At 44.2% G+C, this 24,721-nt stretch overlaps 1 protein-coding gene and 1 pseudogene across 2 annotated transcripts; one reads left to right on the plus strand and one right to left on the minus strand.

Annotated features, from left to right (window-relative positions):
* Nucleotides 1-222: 222 nt before the first annotated feature.
* On the minus strand, nt 223-15,166 carry LOC129527430 (MORN repeat-containing protein 5-like). 2 transcript variants are annotated; one of them, XM_063699786.1, is made up of 5 exons: nt 15,018-15,108; nt 9,248-9,347; nt 8,147-8,294; nt 5,310-5,421; nt 223-611 (listed from the first exon to the last, which is right to left on the minus strand). In XM_063699786.1, the coding sequence occupies exons 1-5, from the start codon at nt 15,022-15,024 to the stop codon at nt 391-393; spliced, it is 588 nt and encodes a 195-aa protein (XP_063555856.1). In that variant the 5' UTR covers nt 15,025-15,108; the 3' UTR covers nt 223-390. The 2 variants fall into 2 exon arrangements, with proteins under 2 accessions (XP_063555856.1, XP_055220641.2); XM_055364666.2 differs by lacking the exon at nt 9,248-9,347 and having other exon boundaries at nt 15,018-15,166.
* Nucleotides 15,167-15,240: 74 nt separating this feature from the next.
* The window catches only part of LOC129527429 (NADH dehydrogenase [ubiquinone] 1 alpha subcomplex subunit 8-like), a 118,792-nt pseudogene continuing 109,311 nt past the window's right edge, over nt 15,241-24,721 (plus strand).

A 24,721-nucleotide genomic window follows, 5' to 3' on the forward strand; every position in this document is an offset into this window, starting at 1 on the left:
CCCCTACTTTCCCTTCCCACAGGACCATGTTTTCCCCTTCATTGTGTCTGTTCCATGATACAATTAACTGTTTATAGTACTTCTCTGCCACTTTTAGAATGCAAGCTCCACAAGGAAGGGGGGCTGTGTCCAGCTTTGCTCTGCTTTTCCCCCAACACCAAGCACAGTGTCTAGCATATATTAGGTGCCCATTAAAATCGAAGGAATGCATACAAAAATAAGTACCTTAATCCTTTCAGTGCGACATTTATGTGCCGTCACAGCTAGACCACGAATGTCCTTTTACCTCACTCTAGGACTATGTACAGATTTGCCAGCCACGAGAAGTCCAAAAAATAAAACATCCAGGTAATCAACTTTCATCTTCTATCAGCAAAAGCTTCTTTCTCGTCAAGTGTGTGCATACATTTGTACATACAGATGCACATACTTATATGTGGGTGAAGAGAAAACGTGCTGCAGTGTCGGAAGAAACCTACCTGTGTTTCTTAGAAAGCGGTTCCTATAGCCCTTGACTACCCTCGTGACTGGGTTATAGAAGCCATCTCCACAATCGTAATAGCCCCTGGGGATTTTTCTAGGTGGGTCCATATTGGTGAGTTGAGCCATACCTTGAAAGAACATAATGGGCAATTAGTTCACCATCAAGGTCAAATCCAAACCCAGTGTTCCCATAAGGTCCACTTGTGGCTGGTGGCTCATGTGACTATCTGGCTCCCCTGTTGAACTAAATACCCCCTACTCAGGGCAAGAAGCAAACCCAGCAGAAACAGTGCCCCAAAGGAACTTTCTGAACATGGCTCTTGGGAACAGGGTCTTGGGAACGAGACCCTCTGTCTTCTTCTTCCTTTGACCCCATCCTCCTCCATTTCTTCGGATACCATGACAAAGGGCACAGGTTCTGAAGTTAGACAGATGCTGAGGGTAAGTCAGAGTTGGCAAATGGATAGGAGAGCATCAGATCCAGAAGAGGGGTGGCATTCAAAGCGTGGGCAGAGGCCAGAGGCATGGATCCTTAAGCCCCACTCTGGAAACCTTGTAGAGCAGAGCACGTATGAAGGAGAACAGCAGAAAAGAAATGGATCAGGTGGACAAGGGGCAGGTGGTGGAGAACTTTGACTCTTGCCAAAATTACCACGGTGGCTGCCACTCATTGAATGTTTATTATGTGCCAGGCATTGTGCTCCTCTTTTATTTAATCCTGAGAGCAACTCTGTGGCTCCATTTTACAGATAAGAAAACTGAGGCTCAGAGAAGTTAAAGTAACTTTCCCAAGGTTATCCAGCTAGGAGGCAGTCCAGCTCTGGAACCTGTATGTTCAGGTGCCAACATCAGGAGAGGAGACAGCCTAGGTGCAGCCACAGGACCAGGGACACTGAGATCTCTGGGAGAGAAAGAAGATTGAGTGCACCTTTTAGGTCATGCACGCTAGGTATGTGTATCTTGAAACGCCATGGCTCAAGTAAAGGGAGAGGTTGGAATAAATAACTTCTCAGGTTCCTTCTAACTATAGTTGCTATAGTTCCTTGTTCTCTAGACTGAGAGCTGGATGCCCACTGAGCACACAGCACCACACCCACAACCCAGAGTCTTGCACACAGTAGGAACTCTTGTGTTGCTTAATGACATGCCTAACCGTAACCCTGACACTGACCCTGATCCTAAACCTAACCCCATATGTACTGGCTAATGACTACCGAGAACTTACTCCATGTCAAGCACTTTACAGCCATTCTCTCACCAAAGCCTCATGCCAATGCCCATCTCACAGATGCTCCAAGAGGTCACGGGGCACTTTTAACCCTCACCCTGCCTTACAGGCAGGACGAGTTGCCCTAACAATGCCAGCCCCGAGAGGCAAAGTGTGGAGTGACAAGGGAAGGAAGTAGCTACTTAGAATCAAGCTGCTCTTCTGAGGGTCACAGGAGAAGTAGGGGAGAGCCAGGCAGGTTCGGGAAAAGCCACCACGAGACTGGCAGAGGCTTAGCTTTAGCAAAACCAGCCATTGTGTGAGAGCTAAGGCTTAAGGCTGAGGGCTTTTTGCCTACAGCCTTAATTGGGGTGAAGAGCCCATGGCAAAGTCCAGGCCTCCCATCATAACTAATCCGGGAGGAGTGATTTGCAAGGTTCTCAAGCTGCAGCTAGACTGGCAGCTCTTTGAAGGGAGAGATGATGTCCTCTTAACTCTGGTCTCCCTGGGTCCAGCCAGTGTCTGACATACAGTAGGAGCTTAGGAAATATTTCTTAATGTCATTGCCTTAACTCCCCTAAGCACATACTTCACCCTGCACTGTGATGTCAATATCATTATCCCTGTTTGACAATAACTCTTTAACGAGTACCCACTGTATGCCAGACAATGTGCTAGGGCCCTGCCCTCATGTTGCTCACAGCTTGGGAAGACGAGCTGAACACTCACGATCCAAGCCCTGGGAGGAGGTCATGGCTGCTGTGATATGCCACAGGGAGACCTTACCTAGTGTGGGAATTCAGGGAAGGGGCTCCCAGCTTCAGGACGTTGAGCTGAGACCTGAAGGACGGGAAGGAGTTATTTGGGTGAAGTAAGAGGGTTAAAGTATTCCAAGCAGAGAGAATGGCAGGAAAAAGTGTGGTCTCTTTGAGAAATAGAGAGAAAGCAAGCATGGCAAGAAGGGAGAGAGAAAAACCGAGAAGGGTGGGTAGCCTAGGATGAGGCTGGGACATGAGCAGGAGCCAGAGAATGTCACTGTTTCTGAGAATTTGAAACCTTATCTTGAGGGTATAGGGAGCACTCAAGGGGCGGGGCGGGAGGGAGGCAATCAGATTCACACTTTAAAAGATGTAAGCGGCCGGGCATGGTGGCTCACGCCTGTAATCCCAAGTTAAGGAGGGAAGGTTGCTTAAGGCCAGGAGTTCTAGATGAGCCTGGGCACCATGGCAAGACCCATCTCTACAAGAAACTTAAAAAAAAAAATTAACCAGGAATGGTGGCACATTCCTGTAGTTCCAGCTACTTAGGAGGCCAGATCACTTGGCAGGAGGATCGCTTGAGCCCAGGAGTTCAAAGTTACAGTGAGCTATGATCATACCACTGCACTCCAGCCTGGGCAACAGAGCAAGACTCTGTCTCAAAAAAAAAAAGATGGAAGTGACTGCAGAATGGAGAATGACCTCAAGGGGGCCAAGTGGGGATCTCTGGACTCAGGTCATCAAGGGGAAAGATGATGGAGGGCTGGAACAGGGCAGTGGCAAAGAGTATGAAGAGAATGCTGCCTGGCACATGGAAGTGCTCAATAAATATTTGTTGAATAAACAAATAAAGTCTATATTTCAGAGGGAAAATCCATAGGACCATTGCACTTAGGGGGCAGGGGAAGGGAGGATTAGGCTTACCTAGGTGGATGGGCATGACATTCAGTGAGGCAGCCATCACGGTGGGGGTGACAATGAATTCAGTGCAAACAAGTTGAGAACGACCAATGCAGGTGTCAGGGAAGCTTGATGCAGGGATCTTAGGCTCAGGGATTCTGATTTCAGTTTAGAAGCCGATGGTAGTTGAAGGCTTAGAAGTGTATCAACTTGTTCAGGAAGAGCATATAGAATGAAAACAGAAAATGCCTAAGCCAGAGAGCCCCGGGAACCTCAACGTGAATAACTGGGGGTGGGGGGATGTTGAGGAGGCAGTGGCAAAGAAGCCTGGGGATAGGAGGAAAATAGCAGAGTAAGTGTCAGGAGGGCAAAGGGAGAGAAGGCGGCTCACCCGGTCAACTAACTGACCCAAGGTCATGAAGCTGGGAAGGGAAGGAGATGGGGGTTTGAGCTCAGGTCTGCCTGACTCCAGTGCCTGGGTGCTTCCTGGAGGCTTCTGCCCTGACGGAGGTTGACTTGTGCAGGCTCATCCAGCTATAGACAGAGAATGCTAGGACTCAAACCCACAATTTCTGGCTCCATGCTCTGTCAACCACAGCTCATGGTCTCTCACAAGCTAAGTTGGGATTGTTTTTATAGTATACAGAGTTGTTTCCCCATCTGTCATTTTGGATATATTATCTCTGCTGTGCCAAAAACTACACTCTTCTTTTTTTATTTTTTTATTATTTATTTATTTTTTATTATACTTTAAGTTCTGGGGTACATGTGCAGAATGTGCAGGTTTGTTACATAGGTATACACGTGCCATGGTGGTTTGCTGCACCCATCAACCTGTCATCTACATTAGGTATTTGTCCTAATGCTATCCCTCCCCTCCCTTCGTCTTGAGGCTCACCTGACCTGGAACACGTCTCAAAATTTTAAGGTGCCACTCTCTGAATCCAGACTTATAGTCCAAATGTAGCCCTCCGTGATGAAACACGGTTTTTGCAGGGAGGTAGCATGATACAGAGGACCTCAGAGAGGAAGACTGGGCTGCCAGTGTGAGCTCTGCCACAGGGAACCATGTCTGAACTCCACAGCCTCAACCTGGAGTGACATGGGACTAGGAAGGCTGACTGGGCAGGGTCATCTGGACATTAGGGAGACAGGGATTACAGAGAGCCTCCCCCAGCACCTGATACACAAAGCACATGCTCTGTCAGTACTGCTTTCGTCCTTAACTCTTTCTTTTTAAAATATTTACATAATTTTAGTGTTATAGTAGGTACCACGAATAAGAACAGCTGACATGTACCGTGCACCCACATGCATTCAAGGCATTGTTCTAAACACCTGACATGAATTATCTTATGTACAACAATCTTGGGAGGTAGATGATGCTGTTGACCCCATTTTGATTTTTTTTTTTTTTTTCTGAGACCAGAGTGTCGCTCTGTCGCCCAGGCTGGAGTGCAGTGGCGTGATGTCAGCTCACTGCAAACTCCACCTAGTGAGTTCAAACGATTCTCATGCCTCAGCCTCCTGAGTAGCTGGGATTACAGGCATGCCACCATACCCGGCTAATTTTTGTATTTTTAGTAGAGACAGGTTTCACTATGTTGGCCAGGATGGTCTGGAAGTCCTGACCTCAAGTGATCCACCCGCCTTGGCCTCCCAAAGTGCTGGGATTACAGGCATGAGTCACCACGCCCAGCTGATTGACTCCATTTTGAAGGGGAGAAACTGAGGCACAGTGGGTAAAGTCCCTTGCCCATGGTCCTCTGGCTAGCACAGTGGAGCTGAGATATGAGGACTGGCCTTCCTGGCTCCAGGACCTGGCTCTTTTGTATTCTTCTACGCCTGCTCAGTTCCTCTTCCCCTTTAAGTTACTTCAGTAGGACACAGTCCACTTATCCGAAACTGTCTTAGTTTCCCTCTCAGTTTGGGTATGAAGGAAAGGGTGGGTGCCTGGGTACCTGCAGGCTTCAAGCCATTGAGGATCTCTGTGTAAAACCTCCGATCATAGCCGTCGCAGTAATGCCAGTTCTTCTCATCATAGTGCAGCCCATCTATGAAGGTATATGTGCCCTGGAAGACAAGGAGCACACATGTGCATCTGAGGAAGCTGAAGGCTTTTGGCCAAGAGGTTCAGATATCAAGGGAAGTGGGGGCCTTTCTGATGGCTGCAGTAAAGAAGTGGTAACTATCACAATTACTATGGTTGTGACGACAAGAGGGAATGGGTATAAGTGCCGAGCCCTGTCCCTGCCGCTCAAAGTGGGTGAACTCACTTTGGCAGATGAACTTGGGCAGATGACCCACTCTCTCTGGTCCTTCATTTCCTCATTTGTAAAATTAAGTTAATGATACTGTACATAAAATAGGGTTGATTGAAAATTCAATGAGATAGCACACGTGAAGCATTTAGCACAGTGCCTGGCTGTGATGGTTGATTTTGTGAGGCAACTTGACTGGGTTAAGTGAAAGGGATGCCCAGATAGCTGGTAAAACATTTCTGGGTGTGTTCATGAGGGCGTTTCTAGAAGGGATTCGCATTTTAATCGGTGGACTGAGCAAAGAAGTTCCACCCTCACCAAAGTGGGTGGGCACCATACAATCCGTTGAGGGCCTGGATAGAACAAAAAGGCAGAGGAAGCGCCAATCCCCTGTCTCTGCTTGTGCTGGGACATCCATCTTCCTTGCCCTTGGACATCAGCATTCCTGGTTCTCAGGCCTTTGAACTCTGACTGGGACTTACACCATTGATCCCCCTGGTTGAGGCCCTTGGGTTTGGACTGGAACTACACTAACAGCTTTCCTGGGCCTCCAGGTTGCAGAGGGAAGATTGGGAAGCTTCTTAGCCTCCATAATCTTGTGAGCCAATCCCTAATATAAATCTCTTTCCATACATCTCTGTATATCCTATTGGTTTTGTGTCTCTGAAGAACCCTGACTGACACACTGACACAAAGTAAGCCCTCAATAAATGTTATTATTCTTTTATTATTATTATAGCTGGAAAGGTCAGAGCCATCAGCCACGGCCCTTTGTCCAAACGCATACATTCTGCCTTTGCTGCCTTACTGCTAAAGGAAGCCTCAGGATGTAGAAATTGCATTGGCCTGGGCATCAGGAAACATGGGTGGAAATTCCAATGATACTATTAATTCACTGTGTGACCTCGGGAAAGTCACATCCCCTTCCTGGGGCTTAGACTCTCCAAGCTATAAAACAAGGAGCATTTCTTAACCTTTTTTAGGTCATGAGTCAGGCCCCAAGATGCTCTTAGTGAAACTGATGAAAGCTATAGATGCTTTTCCTGGAGAAAAACTTAGTCCCCTTTACACAGAAATTTCTGTATATAAATCAAGAGGTTTCAGTGACTCCCTGAATTCTATTCATGACTCACAAATACCAGGGGGTAAGAATCCTTGGATTAGGTAAGTTATAATGATAGTAGCAGTGATGGTGGTAATAAGAGCTAACACTTATTGAGTGCCTCTTGTGTGCTGGGAACTTAGCAAAGTGTTCACATATATATATTGAGGTGCCTTGTACTATTGTGGTAGGCTGAATAATGGTCCCCCAAAGATGTCCCTGTCTGCTGCAACCTGTGAGTATGCTACTTTACATGGCAAGAGGGATTTTGCAGATGCAATTAAATGAAGGATCCTGAAGTGGGAAGATTATTTGGATTATCTGGGTGTGCCAAATATGATTGCAAGGTTCCTATGAGAGGGAAATAGTAAGGTCAGGGTGAGAGAAGATGAGATGACGATGAAAGCAGAGGGATGAAGGGTGGCGTGATGATGAAAGCAGAGGTCGGAGTGATGCGTGGCCATGAGCCAAGGAATGCAGGCAGCCTCTAGAAGCTGGAAAAGGCAAGGAAACAGGTTTTCCCATAGAGCCTCTGGACGGAATGCAGGCTTGCTGACCTATTTCAGACTTTTGAGCTCTAGAACTGTAAGATAATACATTTGTGCTGATTTCAGACTAAATCTGTGGTAACCTGTTATAGTACCAACACATAACTAATGCAACTAACTGTCCTGAGTTGATAGGTGAAGAACTCTCAGGGAGGTGAAGTCGTGGGCCTAAGACCAGGCAGTAAGTGGTGTAACAGATGCAAACTCATCATGGCCTCTCCACAGATCCTTCCAGATCTAGAGGGAGAGGATTCTAGAGCCCTGGGAGATCCAGAAGCAGGGAGAAATTAGCCGGGCATGGTGGCACATACCTGTAATCCCAGCTACTCAGGAGGCCTAGGCAAGAGAATAGCTTGAACCCAGGAGGCAGAGGTTGTGGTGAGCTGAGATCACACCACTATGCTCCAGCCTGGGCGACAGAGACTCGTTTTCAAAAAAAAAAAAAAAGGTCAGGTGTGGTGGCTTGCACCTGTGCACCTGTAATCCCAGCACTTTGGGAGGCCAAGGCGGGTGGATCACAAGGTCAAGAGATTGAGACCATCCTGGCAAACATGGTGAAACCCAATCTCTACTAAAAATACAAAAATTAGCTGGGCATGGTGGCGCATGCCCGTAGTCCCAGCTACTCGGGAGGCTGAGGCAGGAGACTCGCTTGAACCCAGGAGGTGGAGGTTGCAGTGAGCCGAGATTGTGCCACTGCACTCCAGCCTGGTGACAGAGTGAGACTAAAAAAAAAAAAAAAAAAAGTTGGGGGAGTGGGGGAGAAGCAAAGAGCAGAGTGAATGGAACGAGGTGGGCACCAGACAGGGACGATGGGGCGCCAGAGGGTGAGGCTCTTCTTGCCCGAGGATCTCTCCTCCACAGCACCCGCCCCCCCAGCTGATCACCTTTATGGCCAATCCGTTTTCCCAAATGGCGTTGTATTGGCTTCCACTGGGGAAGTACAGGGTTCCTTCGCCGTGAAACATGCCATCCTTCATTTCCCCAACATATATTGTTTCGGTAGGGAGGATGTACTTGGCTTTGCCCTCCATCCTGTAAAGACACAGGGAAATCACTGAGCCCTGTGTGACAGCTGGAGGGTCAGAGCTGGCAGGCAACAGAGTGAGCAGGAACCCCGTTCTCAGCATTCTCATCCTTCTCATCCCAGCAGTACTCTGCTGAAAACAAAATTTTTGTTTTGTTTCCCTCAAAAGCTCAAAAACGAAAAGAGGGGAATAGAGTTTGCTCTGTTCATTCTCCCCTTCACCTAGAGGCTCACTCTCACCTTGGAGTTCACACTGCTCCCTGAAATAAACCCCCTTAGTAGGCCCAGAGAGTGTAGAGATGTGCCCAAAACCACACACAGTAAAAACTGTGGACACTAGAGCCCAGGTTTTCTGGCAGCTGGTTCTGTGATTTCTCTGTCCCCCATGACCAATCCATCCTTGCCTATTATGCCACAAGTGGAATATTAGGGAAAATATGAAATTTAGAGACAGGAGTAAGGGTTTGAAGCTTGCCACCATTATATATATATATATAAAATCGTGGATATTGATATTGTTTGGCTGTGTCCCCACCCAAATCTCATCTGGAATTGTAGCTCCCATAATCCCCACATGTCATGGGAGGGACTCAGTGGGAGGTAACTGAATCATGGGGGTGAGTTTTTCCCATGCTGTTCTCATGATAGTGAATAAGTCTCATGAGATCTGATGGTTTTATAAAGGGCAATTCCCCTGAACATGCTCTCTTGCCTGCTGCCATGTAAGATGTGCCTTTGCTCCCCCTTTGCCTCCACCATGATCGTGAGGCCTTCCCAGCCATGTGGAACTGTGAGTCCATTAAGCCTCTTTCCTTTATAGATTACCCAGTCTTTGGTTATGTCCTTACAGCAGCATGAGAACAGACTAATACAGATACTTTCCCAAACCTCTTTGCTTGTGCCTCCCTCCCTTCCTTCCCTTCCTTCTTTCCTTCCAAACAGGTATTTACAGAGCACCTACATTTTGTCAGGGACTATGCTGATGGTCCAACTTGCTGAATACAACACAGATTCAACAGTGATCAAGGCAGATGCAGTCCCTGTCCTCGGGGGCTCACAGTCTAGTGGGCGACAAAATTGAGTAATTATACAATGTGTGATAAGTGCTATGCAGGAGGAAGACAGGCTCATACAGGAGAACAAGGCAGGGACACCAGCTTGACCAGTTGACTAGCTTCTTTGTTTTGTTTTTTGTTTTTTTCCCAAGACCAGATCTTGTTCTGTCTCCCAGGCTGGAGTACAGCGGTGTGATCATGGCTCAATGCAGCCTCAATCTCCTGAACTCAAGTGATCCTCCCACCTCAGCCTCCCAAGTAGTTGGAACCACAGGTGTGCCCCACCACGCCTGGCTTATTTAATTTTTTTTTTTTTTTTTGTAGAGATGGGGTTTCCCTATGTTGCCCAGGGTGATCTAGAACTCCTGGGCTCAAATGATCCTCCTGCCTCAGCCTCCCAAAATGTTGGGATTATAGGTGTGAGCCACTGCACCGGGCTGACCAGTTTCTTTATGGGTGAAATGGCTGCAATTAATACAGGTAACATATAACTATTTTCCTAGTAAAGGGCCTGACATATAGTGAGTGCTTAATAAATATGCTTTCATTCATTCCTTCTCCATTCCTCCTAACAAGCTGAAGGCTCCTCTCCTAACTCTGACCTTTTTAAGGCTTTTGCTAGTACCTCTGTCGGGATGCGTAACACTTTCTATCTTGTTTTGTAATTAGATATCTTATCTCCGGTATTTAAGAAAAGCTTCTTTAAAGGAAGACTTTGGTATCCTCAGCTCCTAGAACCACTAAGCAGGGGCTTCATAAACATCTCCTGAGTAAAGAATGAAGGAAACAGAAAGAGTAGTCAGTGAACAGAGTGGATGACAAAGTTGTTGAGGTAACTGAGTGAGACGATGGTTGTGAAACTATAGCAGAATGCCCGGCATAGAACAAGAAATTGAAAACTATTTCACTTTTATTCTAGTGCAAGACATGGGGGGAAGGGAGAATTCCTCTTCTCCTTCCCTCCTGTACTCTTCGCTTGAGCTCACATCTATCATTTCTAAGCACCATCTCCATATTCAAGTTCTACACCCTTCTCTGAGGTTAGACCCCACCCCTTTTCTTACCTCGAACTGGACATCACTGTTCAGACCTCTCACAGACATCCCCAACTCGCCTAAAACAGAATCATCTCCTCCTCCCCTAAGCAGCACCTCCTTAGAGTTCTCTATTTCCATGAATGGTATCAGAATCCTCTGGTTCAAGGCCAGGAGCTGGGCCCAGGGCTGGGGCTGTAAGCCATCTCTGGACGGGACTGGAGCCAATCAGCTGCCAACTCCTGGCAGTAAAATCCCCAAACCTCTCCTACATTTTTCTCTTTCCTGCGGCTTCACTGCTTCTGCCTTGGCCCAGGGTTCTGCTGCCTCCTACTGGGACAACTGCAGTGAGCTCTGAGCTGATCTCCCCATCTTCACTTTTCCTGCTTCCCTCCTCTCTGTCCCTCCTTCTCTCCTTCTCCTCCCTTCTTCTTTTTCTCCTTCACTCTGTCTCTCTTTCCCTTCCTTTCTCCCTCCTTCTCTTCCATTTTAAAAAATTCATTCAAGGAGAAAAGCCTGCCTTCTAAATTCAAAGTAAGTTAAAAAGAAGAAAAAAACCTCTTTATAGTGAAGGCTTCAATCCATAATAAGGATATGATTTCCAGATCTCAAATACCTATCAATTAGCTGGGCATGGTGGCGCATATCTGTGGTCCCAGCTACTGGGGAGGCTGAAGTGGGAGGATCGCTTGAGTCTGGTGGGGTGGACATTGCTGTGAGCCAAGACTGCACCACTGCACTCCAGCCAGAGCCCTCCAGAGTGAGACCCTGTCTCAAACAAACCTCTCAAAACCTATGATTCATTCATTCATTCATTCATTCAGCCAACATTTACTGAGTCTCTACCACACATATGCATTATGAGGAGAGTTACAGAGATGAAATAAGTTTTATTTCCTGATGCTTGGCCCTACCAGGATCTATCAGTGGTTCCTCCACCACCAGAATTGTGCACGGTGTTGAAATTTCTTTGCCAGAGCACAGACCGCCTGTCCAACTTCCCTTTGCATAACTCCTCTGGGCACAACCCACTCTCCTGCCAAACTGAACTGCCAGCTCTACTCCATACGTGCCCTCTGGGCTATTGCTCATGCTGTTCCCTCTGCCTAGAAACTTCTAGAAAAAGAATTCTTCACCTTGCATCTCCAACCACCTAAATCCTACCCAACCTTCAAGGCCCATTTCAAATACTATCTCTTCCACAAAGCCTTTAAGGACGGCTCCGACTGTACGTGGCCTCTGAAGGGCCCCAGCAGCAGGGCTCTATTGTAGGAAGCACGTGGGCTTTACAGTCTGATCGACCTGGGTTTTAATACCTGCTCTGCCAAATGCTAACTGGGTGACTTTGGGCAAGTTTACTCCGAGCCTTACTTTTCCCATCTGTAAAATAGGATAATGATATCTATCTCAAAGAGTCCCTGTGAAGAGAAGATGCAGGCAAAGCCACCCAGAGCACAGTAGTTACTACATAAATGCTATGGGCGTCCCTTCCTCCCCTGTGTCTGTAGGTCTCTTCTGGCACTCACCTTGTGGTGCTTTGGAGTGGAGTTATCTAGAACTCCATTGTGCGACTACTCCAAAGAAACCATAATATTGAGGTCAGACAGATACTACATTAACCTTTTTTTTTTTTAATATTCACACGTGGTACAGGGAAATCATGTCTCTTTTAAGGTTTTTTTTTAAGTAGATTTATTGAAGTGTAATTGACATACAATAGGCCACGTGTTTAAAGTGTACAATTTGACACGTTTTGACATCACCTGGGAAAACATTATCACAATCAAGACAAAATATCTACTCCCCACAAAAGTTTATGCATGCCTTTCTGTAATACTTCCTCCTTGCCCCTGCCCACAATCCTCATCTCTAGGTGACTACTGATCTACTTTCTGTCACCATAGATTTGCATTTTCTAGAATTTTACATAAATGGACTCATACAGTATCTACTCTTTTTTTGTCTGGCCTCTTTCACTTAACATAATTTTTTGAGATTCATTCATGTTTTTCTGTGTACCAATAGTTCACTCCTTTTTATTGCTGAGTAGTATTCCAATGAATGGATATACCACAAGTAGTTTCTTCATTCCCCTGTTGATGACATTTGGGTTTGTTTCTAGTTTTGGTTATTATAAATAAGGCTGCTATGAGTACTTGTATATATGTCTTTGTGTAGATATACACTTTCATTTCTGGGGTAAATACCTATAAGTGGAATGGCTGTTTAACTTTTCAAGAAACTGCCAAACTTTTCCAAAGCAGTCGTACCATTTGATGTTCCTATCAGCCATGGAGAGTCTACATAAACTTTTTAAACCAAACGTTAAATATCAACTTCCTACTGTATAGAGAGGTTACTCTATTCATTTAAACTCCAAGAGGAAAATATCCCCTCCCTAAATTAAAAAAAATCGATTGAGTATCTACCATTTGTAAATAACACCCATATATGATCATTACATATTCCTTGAAACACTGCTGCTGAATGTGCATTGCTTTCCCATTTTACAGATGAGGAAACTGAGATATGGATGGTTGATTAAGTGTACAACAAGCAAATGGCAGACTTGAGCCCAGACCTGTCTCATGCTCTCATTACATGCTGAAATTTGAGATGCCCCAAATAGAATTCTAGTTAACTGTTGTTAAAAACACAAAATCAATACAGAATAACACATGTCCAACTTATGAAAAGAAGTATAACAAGTGAAAAACTGCTGACTTCTTGCTAGTTATGGGAAATTGGGAAGCCCTGTTCAGGTCTCGGAATCCCTATTGTGGTTACAGAGGTACCAGACAACCTCAAGCAAAGCCCAAATTCCTAGGGCCAAAGCATGGAAATGGCTGATTTGGCACAAAAACCCAATGAAAATACACAGAAGGCCAAAGGCAAATGGTTGAAAGCCTTGCTTCTTTTACCTTGTCTGTGTGTTTCTCTCTCACCCATATACAGCCCATCAAAAATTAATGTAGTTTCTCAACTTTTTGTGCCTGAAATGCCCAATACCCCATCTCTATCTGCCAAAATTCTACCACCTTCACTGTAGCAGGGCCTTGTGAAAAGTGAGAATGTGGTTTGGACAGAGGATTGGGTTCAAATCCTGACTCTGTTACTTCCTAGCTGTGTATCCATAATGGTGGGCCAGTCATTTTGCTTCTCTTAACTTCTGTTCCTTTATTTGCAAGGTCAGCCTGAACTATCTCACTGAGTAGTGAGAGGGAGTACACACCAATCACCTCTGCCACTTACCTGCTGAGTAGGATAAGTGTCTCAAGCCCTGTAAGGGTCACCTTTGTTACCTGGAAAGATAATAACATCTTCCTTGCAAAATTGATGTAATGATTAGAGAGATAGCATCCCATAGCATTCCTACCACCCTCTCTAGGAATCTATCTCCTATCCCTGTCCAGACCACAGATCCCTCTTTCCTATTAACTCAAAATGCCCTGGAATTCCACCAACTTGTGAATACAGAGCCCCAAGGTGGGAGTGCTTCACAGTCCCGACAACTAGCACTGGTTCAGCAAACCACTTCATATCGTCCAGCCTTGGTTTCCTCAGCTATAAAAACAGAGATTCCACTTTCTTCATCCAGGGTGGTTGGCAAAAAAGAGTGGCCACCTCTGTGTTTCCTCTGCTTCTCTCTACTACAGCTCTTATCACACTGAATCGCAGTTATCTGTTATGTCTACTTGTCGCATCATGTTTGAATGAACTTTCTGAAGACAGGGATTGTGCCCAGAGTCAATTCCAGGGCCTGGTACTCGGTAGCCACTCAACATTGTTGAATTGCTGGGCACGGTGGCTCATGCAAGAGGATCACTTGAGCCCAGGAGTATGAGACCAGCTTGGACAACATAGCAAGACGCCGTGTCTACAAAAGGCGTTGAAAAATTTGCTGGGGGTAGTGGTGCACACCGGTAGTCTCAGCTACTTGGGAGGCTGAGGCGGCAAGATTGTTTGAGCCTAGGGGGTCGAGGCTGCAGTAATCAGTGAACAGGCCACTGCACTCCAGCCAGGGCAACAGAGCGAGATCTTGTCTGAAAATAAAACAAAAACGAGAGAGAGAGAAAGAAAGAGAGGAAGGTAGGAAGGAAGGAAGGAAGAAAGGAAGGAAGGAGGAAAAGAAAAGAAAAAAACTGTTGAATTGTTTTTTACTACTAGTCCACTACAGTGATTTGTGTATAAAATCCTCTATAATAATCCCTAGATCGTGAACTCCTCCTGGAAGGAAGCGACCGTGTAGATTCAGATTAGCCAGTCTCTCTTCCCTAATCTTCGTGTTTGTTTTTATAGCATTTACCATTATCTGTAATTATTTTATTACTTATTTGTTTATTGGCAATACATCTCCAACTGGATTATAAACTCCCTAAGAGCAAGGATCTTGACATTTTAAATATTCCTATGTTTAAAACTGGCAGATAGCACACACACACAGTCAATGCACACACACATATAAGTATATATGGAATGAATGCATCTCAGCTTTGCTGCTTGTTAGATACGGTCCTTGAAAAAATCACTCGGGCAAGTTTGTGAAAGTGCCTGGCACAAGGTGTTTCGCAGAAGCAAAAAGCCGTCTTTTTCCAGTCACAGCTATTCAAGGTATAGTAAGTGAATCAAATGAGCCCCTTACCTCCCATCTACATATTCCCCGATATATTTGCTCCCTGTGTACTCCATGGCGCCTGTTTTTAGCTTCCAGCTGTTAGGATCCGGAGTCTCAGTGGAAACGGCATCACTATGACAACCTGGAGGGGTGGGCGGAGCCGAATCGAAGCCCCACCCCGCCGGAGGCCGAAGAGTTCTCGGTATTGCGCACGCTCCCTCGCTCGTGGTTGGGCAGGGCAATACGCGTGCGTGTTGCCAGATGCGCATGCGCAGGCGCCGTGTGGCACTCGGCGGTCGAAAGGGGAGTTCGAGGAGACGGGGGCGACGCGGCTGAGGGCTTCTCGTCGGGGTCGGGGCTGCAGCCGTCATGCCGGGGATAGTGGAGCTGCCCGCTCTAGAGGAGCTGAAAGTAGATGAGGTGAGGCTATCCGGAGGACAGGCAGGGGAGACATGGGGCTGCGGCTTCTCCGGCCTGGGCCTAGCCCCGCTTGGGCTCCGCGGATCCTGGGACCCGGGCCCCCCTCCCCAGTCCTCCAACGCATATACAGGTCGACCCCCGGAGGTCCCCTCCGCAGCTTTGGGAGTCGCCTCCCCTCTCTACCCCACCCTGTCGCATCCTGCAGTGGCTCTAGAATCCTCCCCCTTTCGCCCTCCACAGCGACCTGTTTCTCCTTCCGTGAATAATAGTGATACATTTTATTAAGCACCAACCAGTCATTTTCCTTAGCTTATGTCGCTTAATCCTCAAACTTGCATGCGAGGTGAGTATACAACCCTAGGGGCTCACAGTCGAGGGGGACGGTCACCTACCTTAAAGTGGTATCACCGGTGCCGAGTGCATAGAGTGGGGTGACGAAGCCGCGGGAAAATGAGACAATATTGGAGCGTGCATCTACTCACAGCCTTGGGAAGGTGTTTGGTAACAGGACCCATTTAAAGCATTCGTTTATTCAAGAGATATCATTTGAGTAATTAACGTGTACACGTAACGCTGGAAGAGATGTACTTCGTGCTTTCATGGACTTTACAATCCAGTAGGGAGACAGACACATAAAGAGGCAGTCACAGTACATTGTAGTTAGTGCTGTGAGAAGTGAAGTAGAAACATACCCTACTAATTATAGCTAACATGATCAAGTCCTTTCTAGATACCAGGCAGGATGCTAATTACTTTCCATGCATTAATTCATTGAATCCTCCCAGCAACACTATAAGGTAGGAGATATATATATATATACACACACACAATTGGTTATATATATATATACACACACACACACACACAATTGGTCGTAACGTTATAAATAAGGAATTAGTCCCTGAGAGTAGAAATGATTTGCCCAAGGTCACGGAGCTCGTAAGTAATAGAGCTGGAAGTGAACCCAGGTCTGATTTTAAAACCAGTGCTTTTCCACTATATTATGGGTGAAAACTCACAAGAATGAGACGGCCTAGCAGAACTTGTGTGTTTAGGGAGCCAAGTACAGTTTGATGGGACCCTAGTGGTGGTGGTGGGAAGCAGCAGGTGCTGAGCCTGGAGAGGCAACTCGGGCTGAGATAGGACTTGGAAGCAGCTTCTACAAGGCCAGACCAAACAGTTTGGACTTGATCCAGTAAGGGAGGTGGTGGGAAGAGGTGAAAGGTTTTAAGGCAGAGGAGTGTCATGGCCGGGCTGGATAGTAGAACAGGCTGTATTAAAGGAGAGGAAGGCCAAGACTAGAAATGATGTACCAGCAATGATATACCAGGCACTATGTTAAGTGTTTTGTTTGTTTGTTTTGTTGTTTTTGAGAGTCTCGCTCTGTCGTCCAGGCTGGAGTGCAGTGGCGCGATATTGGCCCACTGCAACCTCCACCTCCCGGGTTCAAGCGATTCTGCTGCCTCAGCCTCCCGAGTAGCTGCGACTACAGGCGCTCATCACCACACCCGGCTAATATTTTGTATTTTTAGTAGAGACGTGGTTTCACCGTGTTAGCCAGGATGGTTTCGATCTCCTGACCTCGTAATCTGCCTGCCTCGGCCTCCCAAAGTGCTGAGATTACAGGCGTGAGCCACCGCGCCTGGCCATATGTTACGTCTTCTACCTGCAATGCTTCATTTAATCTTAGATGCCTGTGAGAGTGGCAACTGTTATTTTCCTCAGAGGAAGAAATTATTAGCTATGTTCAGGGACTTTATTATATTAAAGTGACATTTACTCTGAGGTGGCAGAGGGGAGCTGCCATGTGGCCCCCACTCTTTTGTTCCCCCCGGTGAACCACCCCCCTGCCCCCACCCCATGTAGCTGGGTTAATCTTGAGTTGCTGTATTTCTTGTTGCAATTTTTATTAGGTTCAACAAACATCTGAAGTTCTACTTCATACAACTGATGTATCTGAAATACATTTGCCTTTACTCTTCACACAATTGAATGAACATACGAATAATTACATAAATAACTAAAATACAAGACAAGGTGTGATTAAATACTATGAAAGGGGGAAGATGTGGTTTAGGAAAAGATTTGAAGTTGTATCTAAATTCTAGGCCTACCTGCCGGTCACCTTGATTACTTGATTTTAGCATTTGCAGACACGGTTATTTGTAAGATGAGGTGATCCCAGCTATAAAATTCTCTGAAACTATAAAGGGAATAGAGAAAGCACTTTTTGGGCATAATGTAAGACATGACTAAATGGCATATGAAGAATGGCATTTATGGGCGGAGATGAAGAGAAGACCCCTCTAAGTGAGGGTAGGGTCCGAGCAAAAGTAAGGAGATGGGAAAATGCAGAGAGTCAAAAAGGAGTTCAGTGTTTTGAGAGAACAGTAAATAGTCAGTCCCTTTTTGAAATGTTGCGGGTGAGAAGGGTGGAAAGATAGTTTGGGTCCAGAAGCCTTTCGGTACCCGTTAAGAAGTTGAGGCTTTATTCTGCTGTTAAGGCTGAATGAGAGTTTGGTTGCTAATATAACAGCAGAGTAAAATAAGAATTGTCATTTAGGGAGATCACGGTAGCAGCTGTGTGAAGAATGGATTGAAGAAAGAAAAAGAAAAGCAGGGAGACTGGTCTCAGTGGCTCTGAAAATTATTGAGAAAGATGTTAATGATCCCAGTGTAATTGGTGCTTACAGAGACTGTGCTTACAGAGAGCAAAGAACAAGTATATCTAGAATTGATCAGACTTAGCAATGGATTAGATATTGGAGGTAGGGAAGGTTGAAGAATCAAAATCAGATTTGCAGCGTGGCAATAGTACTGGTGAAGCCAGAAAAAGGAGCCCGTTTGGAGAGCGAGTTAAATACATTTTGGACCTCATTGGCTTAGGAGTTATGACACATCCCCATTGAAAAAGCAGTCAGAAGCTTTGGACTGGAAAGTCCTTGGACACATTTGATAATTTTGAGTAAAAATAAAAATAGCTAATATTTATGGTGTGCTTTCGATGTGATAGGCACTGTTCTTATTATTTTTATATATATTAACTCATTTAATCTTCATAACAGTTCTATTAAGTACTATTCTCTGTTTTACATAAATTTAGGAAAACTCAAGGCATGGTATAAATAAAGTACTACAAAAAGAGGTACAGACGTAGTTTAAGGAGACAAGGACAGGACTAGAAGGTTGATTGGCTCTAGATGGTGACTTTGTCTCAGTTTCCACACCTGCAGACTGTGTAGCCCTGCTGTGCAGTGAGGCTGTTGTGAGAATAAATGAGAAGGATGTTGAAATTCTGTGTTGTTTGAGACAAAGAAATCTGAATGAATTTGAGACGATATTCATGGTAAACAGCTGTGAAAGGATGTTGTTTCTGTTGGAATTCATCAGTCTCAGTGAAGAAGCAGGTGAGGGGATATGGTGACATCTCAGGCTCATCCACCTCAGTGATGGTGATATAATGGGAAGAAGCCTGGTTGGAGGTCACAATCTCTGTGTTCTAGTTCTGGGGTTGCCACTGACTCACTGTGTTGTCTCTAGCACATCCCTCTTTTTCATTAATTATGAAACAGACTCAATGTCTTCCTTTATTTTCCTGTGACAGGGATGGTGTTTTATGTGCTCAGCAACATGTGTATACCTTCATTTTGATAAGATTTCCACATTTGTAGGGAAATAAATAATGTGTCAGGCTTTTTGGGCCGTATAGTTTTGGGCCTTTGAATAATTGAATCAGCCAGTTAAAGCTCTTTTAAGGCATATGACAAGTAAATATAACTAACTTAATTATTAAAATATATTAAGCTTTTAGAAAAGTTTGAGTGTTAGTTTTTATTCTCCTAGCTGTTTATAGGTAATAAAACAAGCAAATGTGTGCCAATTTACCTAAATAAATTCTTTTATTTTCAAAAACTTTAATACAAAAACTTTACAGATTTTAAACATAAATTTATTAGAGTCATCATGGCAGATTTCACTTATGTCATAACTTTATCTTTGATAATTGTAACAGTTGCACTATTAATAGACATAGTCATAACTTTATTCTCCTTTCTATAGTGTATAGATTAATTACTCTTGTCATCTTTCCTTGCCTTTTATTAATAACCTAGCTGCATAAAGTGCATAAAAAATAAAATTACAGCTGGGCGTGGTGGCCCACGCCTATAATCCCAGCACTTTGGGAGGCTGAGGTGGGAGGATCATCTGAGGTCGGGAGTTTGAGACCAGCCTGACCAACATGGAGGAACCCCGTCTCTACCAAAAATACAAAATTAGCCGGATGTGGTGGTGCATGCCTGTAATCCCAGCTACTCAGGAAGGCTGAGGCAGGAGAATCACTTGAACCCGGGAGGTGGAGGTTGCGGTGAGCCGAGATTGCGCCACTGCCCTCCAGCCTGGACAAGAGCGAAACTCGGTCTCAAAAAAATAATAAAATAAAATTACAGACTGTTCTCACACAACAATTTTTAATTTTACAAATCAAATTCAGTAGTGTATTAAAGCATAATACACTGTGACAGACTAGATTTTATTCTAGAAATACATTGGATCAGTTTTACAAAATCTGTTAATGCTCTATGTTACATTTATAAATTAATGAAAACAAAGCCTAAAAATTTTAGTCTTTTCTGGTATAGAAAACAACAGTAAAGCAAAACTAATTAGAATTAGAAAGAAGCTTTCTTAACAAGGAATATCCAAACAACTATATTCCAGATACCAACAGCAAATATTATACCAAACTTGCTTTTAATTTTAGAAAAAGGGAAGGTTGTCTGCTGTCATTGCTCTTCATCTGTATTGTCCTGAAGGGGTTGGTTAAAGCAATAAAATAGGAAATGAGAATAAGAAGAAAAAAATAAAGTAGCAGAAGGGAAAGAGACAGTTTTTATTTGTAAATGGCAGTTTTTCTGTTAATCTTCTTGAGTTTTGTGTCAGAACTAACAAGAGTTCAGTAAGATGGCTGGAGAGAAAATACAGTATACAAGCAAGCAGTAAACAGTTTGAAAGTCTAATAGAAAAACTATCCTATTTAGATAGTATCAAAAGTGCTAAAATACGGAGGAATAAACAAGAAATGTTCAAGGTCCCTATAATGAAGGAAACTAGTTTTAACCAAAGGACAAGAATGACTTGACTATGAATAAATGGAGAGAAATACTGTGTTGTGGATGAGAAGGTGTGATTGATGTATTCATATCTGTTTTCTAATTATTGTATCCCCATTTTCTAGCAAAGAGTGGGTGCTCAACAGCTACTTGTGCTAGACACTATTTTGGGTGCTTGGTGTGTACCGTAGTCAACATTATATTTAATTACCATAGCTTAATATAGGGAGAATTGATATCTTTACAGTAGTGGATCTCTGTTGAAAACAAAATCCCTTCCCTCTGGGAGCTTATGTTCTAGTCACACACAGACCACTCAGGGGCTCTTAAAATTATTGAGAAAGATGTTAATGACCCCAGTGTAATTGGTGCTTAATACAGAAACTGTGCTTACAGAGAGGAAAGAACAAGTATGTCTAGAATTGATCAGACTTAGCACATGAATGCTAAGACCAGACCACATGAGTGACCACTGATAATAGCTTATATAAGATGATTAGAGAGAGGCTCTCTGAGGATGTGAAGTTTGAGCAGGCACCCAGTATTATAAAAAGTGCCCATTGTTCCCTAATTTAACATATAACTAAATTTAATACAATTTGAATGCAAATTATTGGGGGAAGGTGTTCATCTGAAAGAATAGCCAAAAAAGTTTTGAAAAGGAAGAATGAGGAGGATGGTTCTCCCAGATAACAAAATGTTATCTTCAGTGACAGTAATTAAAACATTGTGGTATTGGTATAAGAAAAGGTAGTACAGAAAAGGGACCACAGGTCTCTTGCTTAAGCAGCTGTTTGTAGGCCCTGGACAGTTTGCAGTTCTCTCTGAGCTGGCTATATCTACACTGTGTATCTTCTCAAGAAAATATCACTAAAATACTATTGAGCGAAATTGGTGGGCATAAAGGGATGGCAACCTTGGATACGCTCTGATTTTTAAAAAACTTGTAGATTTTAGTACTTTATTATTAGTTATTACTAGATGGACTAGATGGACTAGATGCTCTTTGTGATCTCTTCCAGCCTCATCTTCTGTGACTCCGTAGTCCTCTGGGAGTTTTATTTATCCTTTAATTTAATTTAATTTAATTTAATTTAATTTAATTTTTTTTTTTTTTGAGACAGAGTCTTGCTCTGTCACCCCGGCTGGAGTGCAGTAGCGTGATCTTGGCTCACTGCAACCTCTGCCTCCTGGGTTCAAGCAATTCTTATGCCTCAACCTCCCTAGTAGCTGGGATTACAGGTGTGCACCACCACGCCCAGATACATCTCTAGTATCTTTACTAGAGACAAGCTTTCACCATGTTGGCCAGGCTGTTCTTGAGCTCCTGGCCTCAAGTGATCTGCCTGCTTTGGCCTCCCAAAGTGCTGGGATTACCTGTATGAGCCACTGTGCCCAGCCTTATATATCTATTAATTTTATTCCAGCAGCAGAAACTCAGCAAGGCTCTCCAGAGTTGGTTCCTCTCCCTGCATCCCAGAAGACTTCATCCTTCTCTACACCCCTTTTCTCTCTACCATAAATAAAGATTCTATTAGGGGTGCCATTTCTTCTGCTCTAAAATGGGAATATTAATCTCTTCATGAGACTATTGTAAAAGTGAAGAAAATAATATATGTGAAAGAGCTTCGTGTTCTCTAAATCACCATAGATTTTAAAGAATCGCTGGGCGAGGTGGCTTATGCCTGTAATCCCAGCTACTTGGGAGGCTGAGGCAGCAGAATTGCTTGAGCCTGGGAGGCCGAAGTTGCAGTAAGCCGAGATCGCGCCACTGCACTCCAGCCTGGGGGATGGGAGTGAAAACCTGTCTCAAAAAAAAAAAAAAATTATTATTATGACAGTGTTTAATTTTCTTGGTAAAGTCAGAACAGTGCTACTTTTGTGTTCTCTATTCTGACCCGCATGAGGTAAAGCTGAGAAAGTGGTATTCTGGTTCACAGTCTGTGGCCTTTGTCCTATCTTTCCTTTCCTAGGTGAAAATTAGTTCTGCTGTGCTTAAAGCTGCGGCCATCACTATGGAGCTCAATGTGATAAGCCCAACAAGGAGTTTATGCTCTGCTGCTGGGAAGAGAAAGATCCGAGGCGGTGTTTAGAGGAAGGCAAACTGGTCAACAAGTGTGCTTTGGACTTCTTTAGGTAAAAATCTTTGGTATCAGTGCCTACTTGGTTGAAGCATAAAGGTTTAAATGAATAAGTGAACAGCCAGCTAATAATCTGGATTTTATTAGGAAGTACATAGGCTTTGAAATCAGACCAAGGTAAAACATTCAAAGGATGATAATTATTTTTGGTTTTGTTTTTATTATCTGGCAAGTTCTTTTATCTCCATGAATCTCAGTTTCCAAATTGTAAAATAATACCTATCTAGGTTTGCTAAGCAAGTGACTGGTGACCATTTTTGCTACAGCAAGGGGAAAGTCTTTTTGCTGTGAAAAATTTGAAAAGGCACGTAAAACAACCTATCACAGTCCTTTTTAAGCAGGCATTCACTAGGTTGTTGTCATTACTACAGAACACAGGTATGATGGAAAGAAAACTGTATTCGGAGTTAGGTTTTAGGTAGGTCATTGTGCTTGATACTGAAGTAAAAAAAAACTAAACTGTGTAATTGTAGGAAAATGTTTTAACAAGCATATTAGCACTCTATTTAAAAGGAGAGAAAGTCAACTCAAAGGAAATTGGCTCTTGTAACTCTGAAGTCCAGAAATAGGCCTGGCATCAGGCAGGGCTGGATTCAAGGGCTTAAATAATTTCACAACTACTTGATGTCTTTTTGCCTCTCCTCTTTTCACAGTCTCTTAGTTCTGGTTTTCTCTGTTGACCTCATTTCAGAAAGACTCTCACCTTGCTGTACCAAAAATGGCCACCAGCCACTCGAGTTGCTGTTCTGTTGATACTTGCTTAGCAAACCTAGACAAAGTGTGCCCTTTATCCAGAAGTGAGCAGAAGCTCCTGGACTGAGTCTAATTGTCCTGGCTGGCGGACTTTGTATACATATCATTGCATCACTTGTGCTTCAGGAGATAAAAAGCTCTAATTGGTCAGGTCTGAGATGGGGAGTGGACTTAGCTTCATCCAAACCACATTGCTGAGAGACAGGGAGGGGTTGTTCCCAAAGGAAAATTAGAAGGATGTTACAGAAGAATGGGGAATGACTGCTGGCTAGGCAGAAACCACCAATGTCCACTACAATGAAGTTAGAGAAAAAAAATAGATACCTTAGCACAGTAGCTGCTTTCCTCCTTTCTTGCTTCTGCTGTCTCTGTCCCTATGCAAAGATATTTTTGTGGTTATAATCATAGTATGTATACATTGAGAAATTCATTTTTCACTTGATATTATTGGAAACATTCTTCAAAGTTGCTATATAGTCTTCATGATCATCTTTTTTTTTTTTTTTTGAGACGGAGTCTCACTCTGTTGCCCAGGCTGGAGTGCAATGGTGTGATCTTGGCTCACTGCAACCTCTGCCTCCTGGCTTCAAGCGAGTCACATGTCTCAGCCTCCTGAATAGCTGGGTCTACAGGCCTGCGCCACTACGCCTGGCTAATTTTTTTGCATTTTTGGTAGAGATGGGGTTTCAGAATGTTGGCCAGGCTGGTCTTGAACTCCTGACCTCAAGTGATCTGCTCTCCTTGGCCTCCCAAAGTGCTGGGATTGCAGGTGTGAGCCACCGCACCTGGCCATGATCATCATTCTTAATGGTTATATATTATTCCATCAGTGGATAAACCAACCATAACGTACCTGACCAATTCCTGTTATTGAACATCATTGTTGATTTCAGTTTTTGATTATTTTGGATAAATCTGCAGTGATTACCTTTGCGTATAGATCATTTTCATCAGTTAATAATTCCTTGGCATAAATTTCCTAACAGTGAGTTTACTCTATAAAGGGCTTTGAACATCATTATGGCTCTTGAACTGTATTGCTTTTTTTTTTTTTTTGAGATGGAGTGTCGCTCTGTCGCCCAGGCTGGAGTGCAGTAGCACGATCTTGGCTTACTGCAAGCTCCGCCTCCCGGGTTCACGCCATTCTCCTGCCTCACCCTCCCGAGTAGCTGGGACTATAGGCGCCCAGTACCACGCCTGGCTAATTTTTTGTATTTTTAGTAGAGACGGGGTTTCACCATGGTCTCAATCTCCTGATCTCGTGATCCACCTGCCTTGGCCTCCCAAAGTGCTGGGATTACAAGCG

The sequence above is a fragment of the Gorilla gorilla genome, chromosome 18, assembly GCF_029281585.2.
Source record: "Gorilla gorilla gorilla isolate KB3781 chromosome 18, NHGRI_mGorGor1-v2.1_pri, whole genome shotgun sequence".
Classification (NCBI taxonomy): Eukaryota; Metazoa; Chordata; class Mammalia; order Primates; family Hominidae; genus Gorilla; species Gorilla gorilla.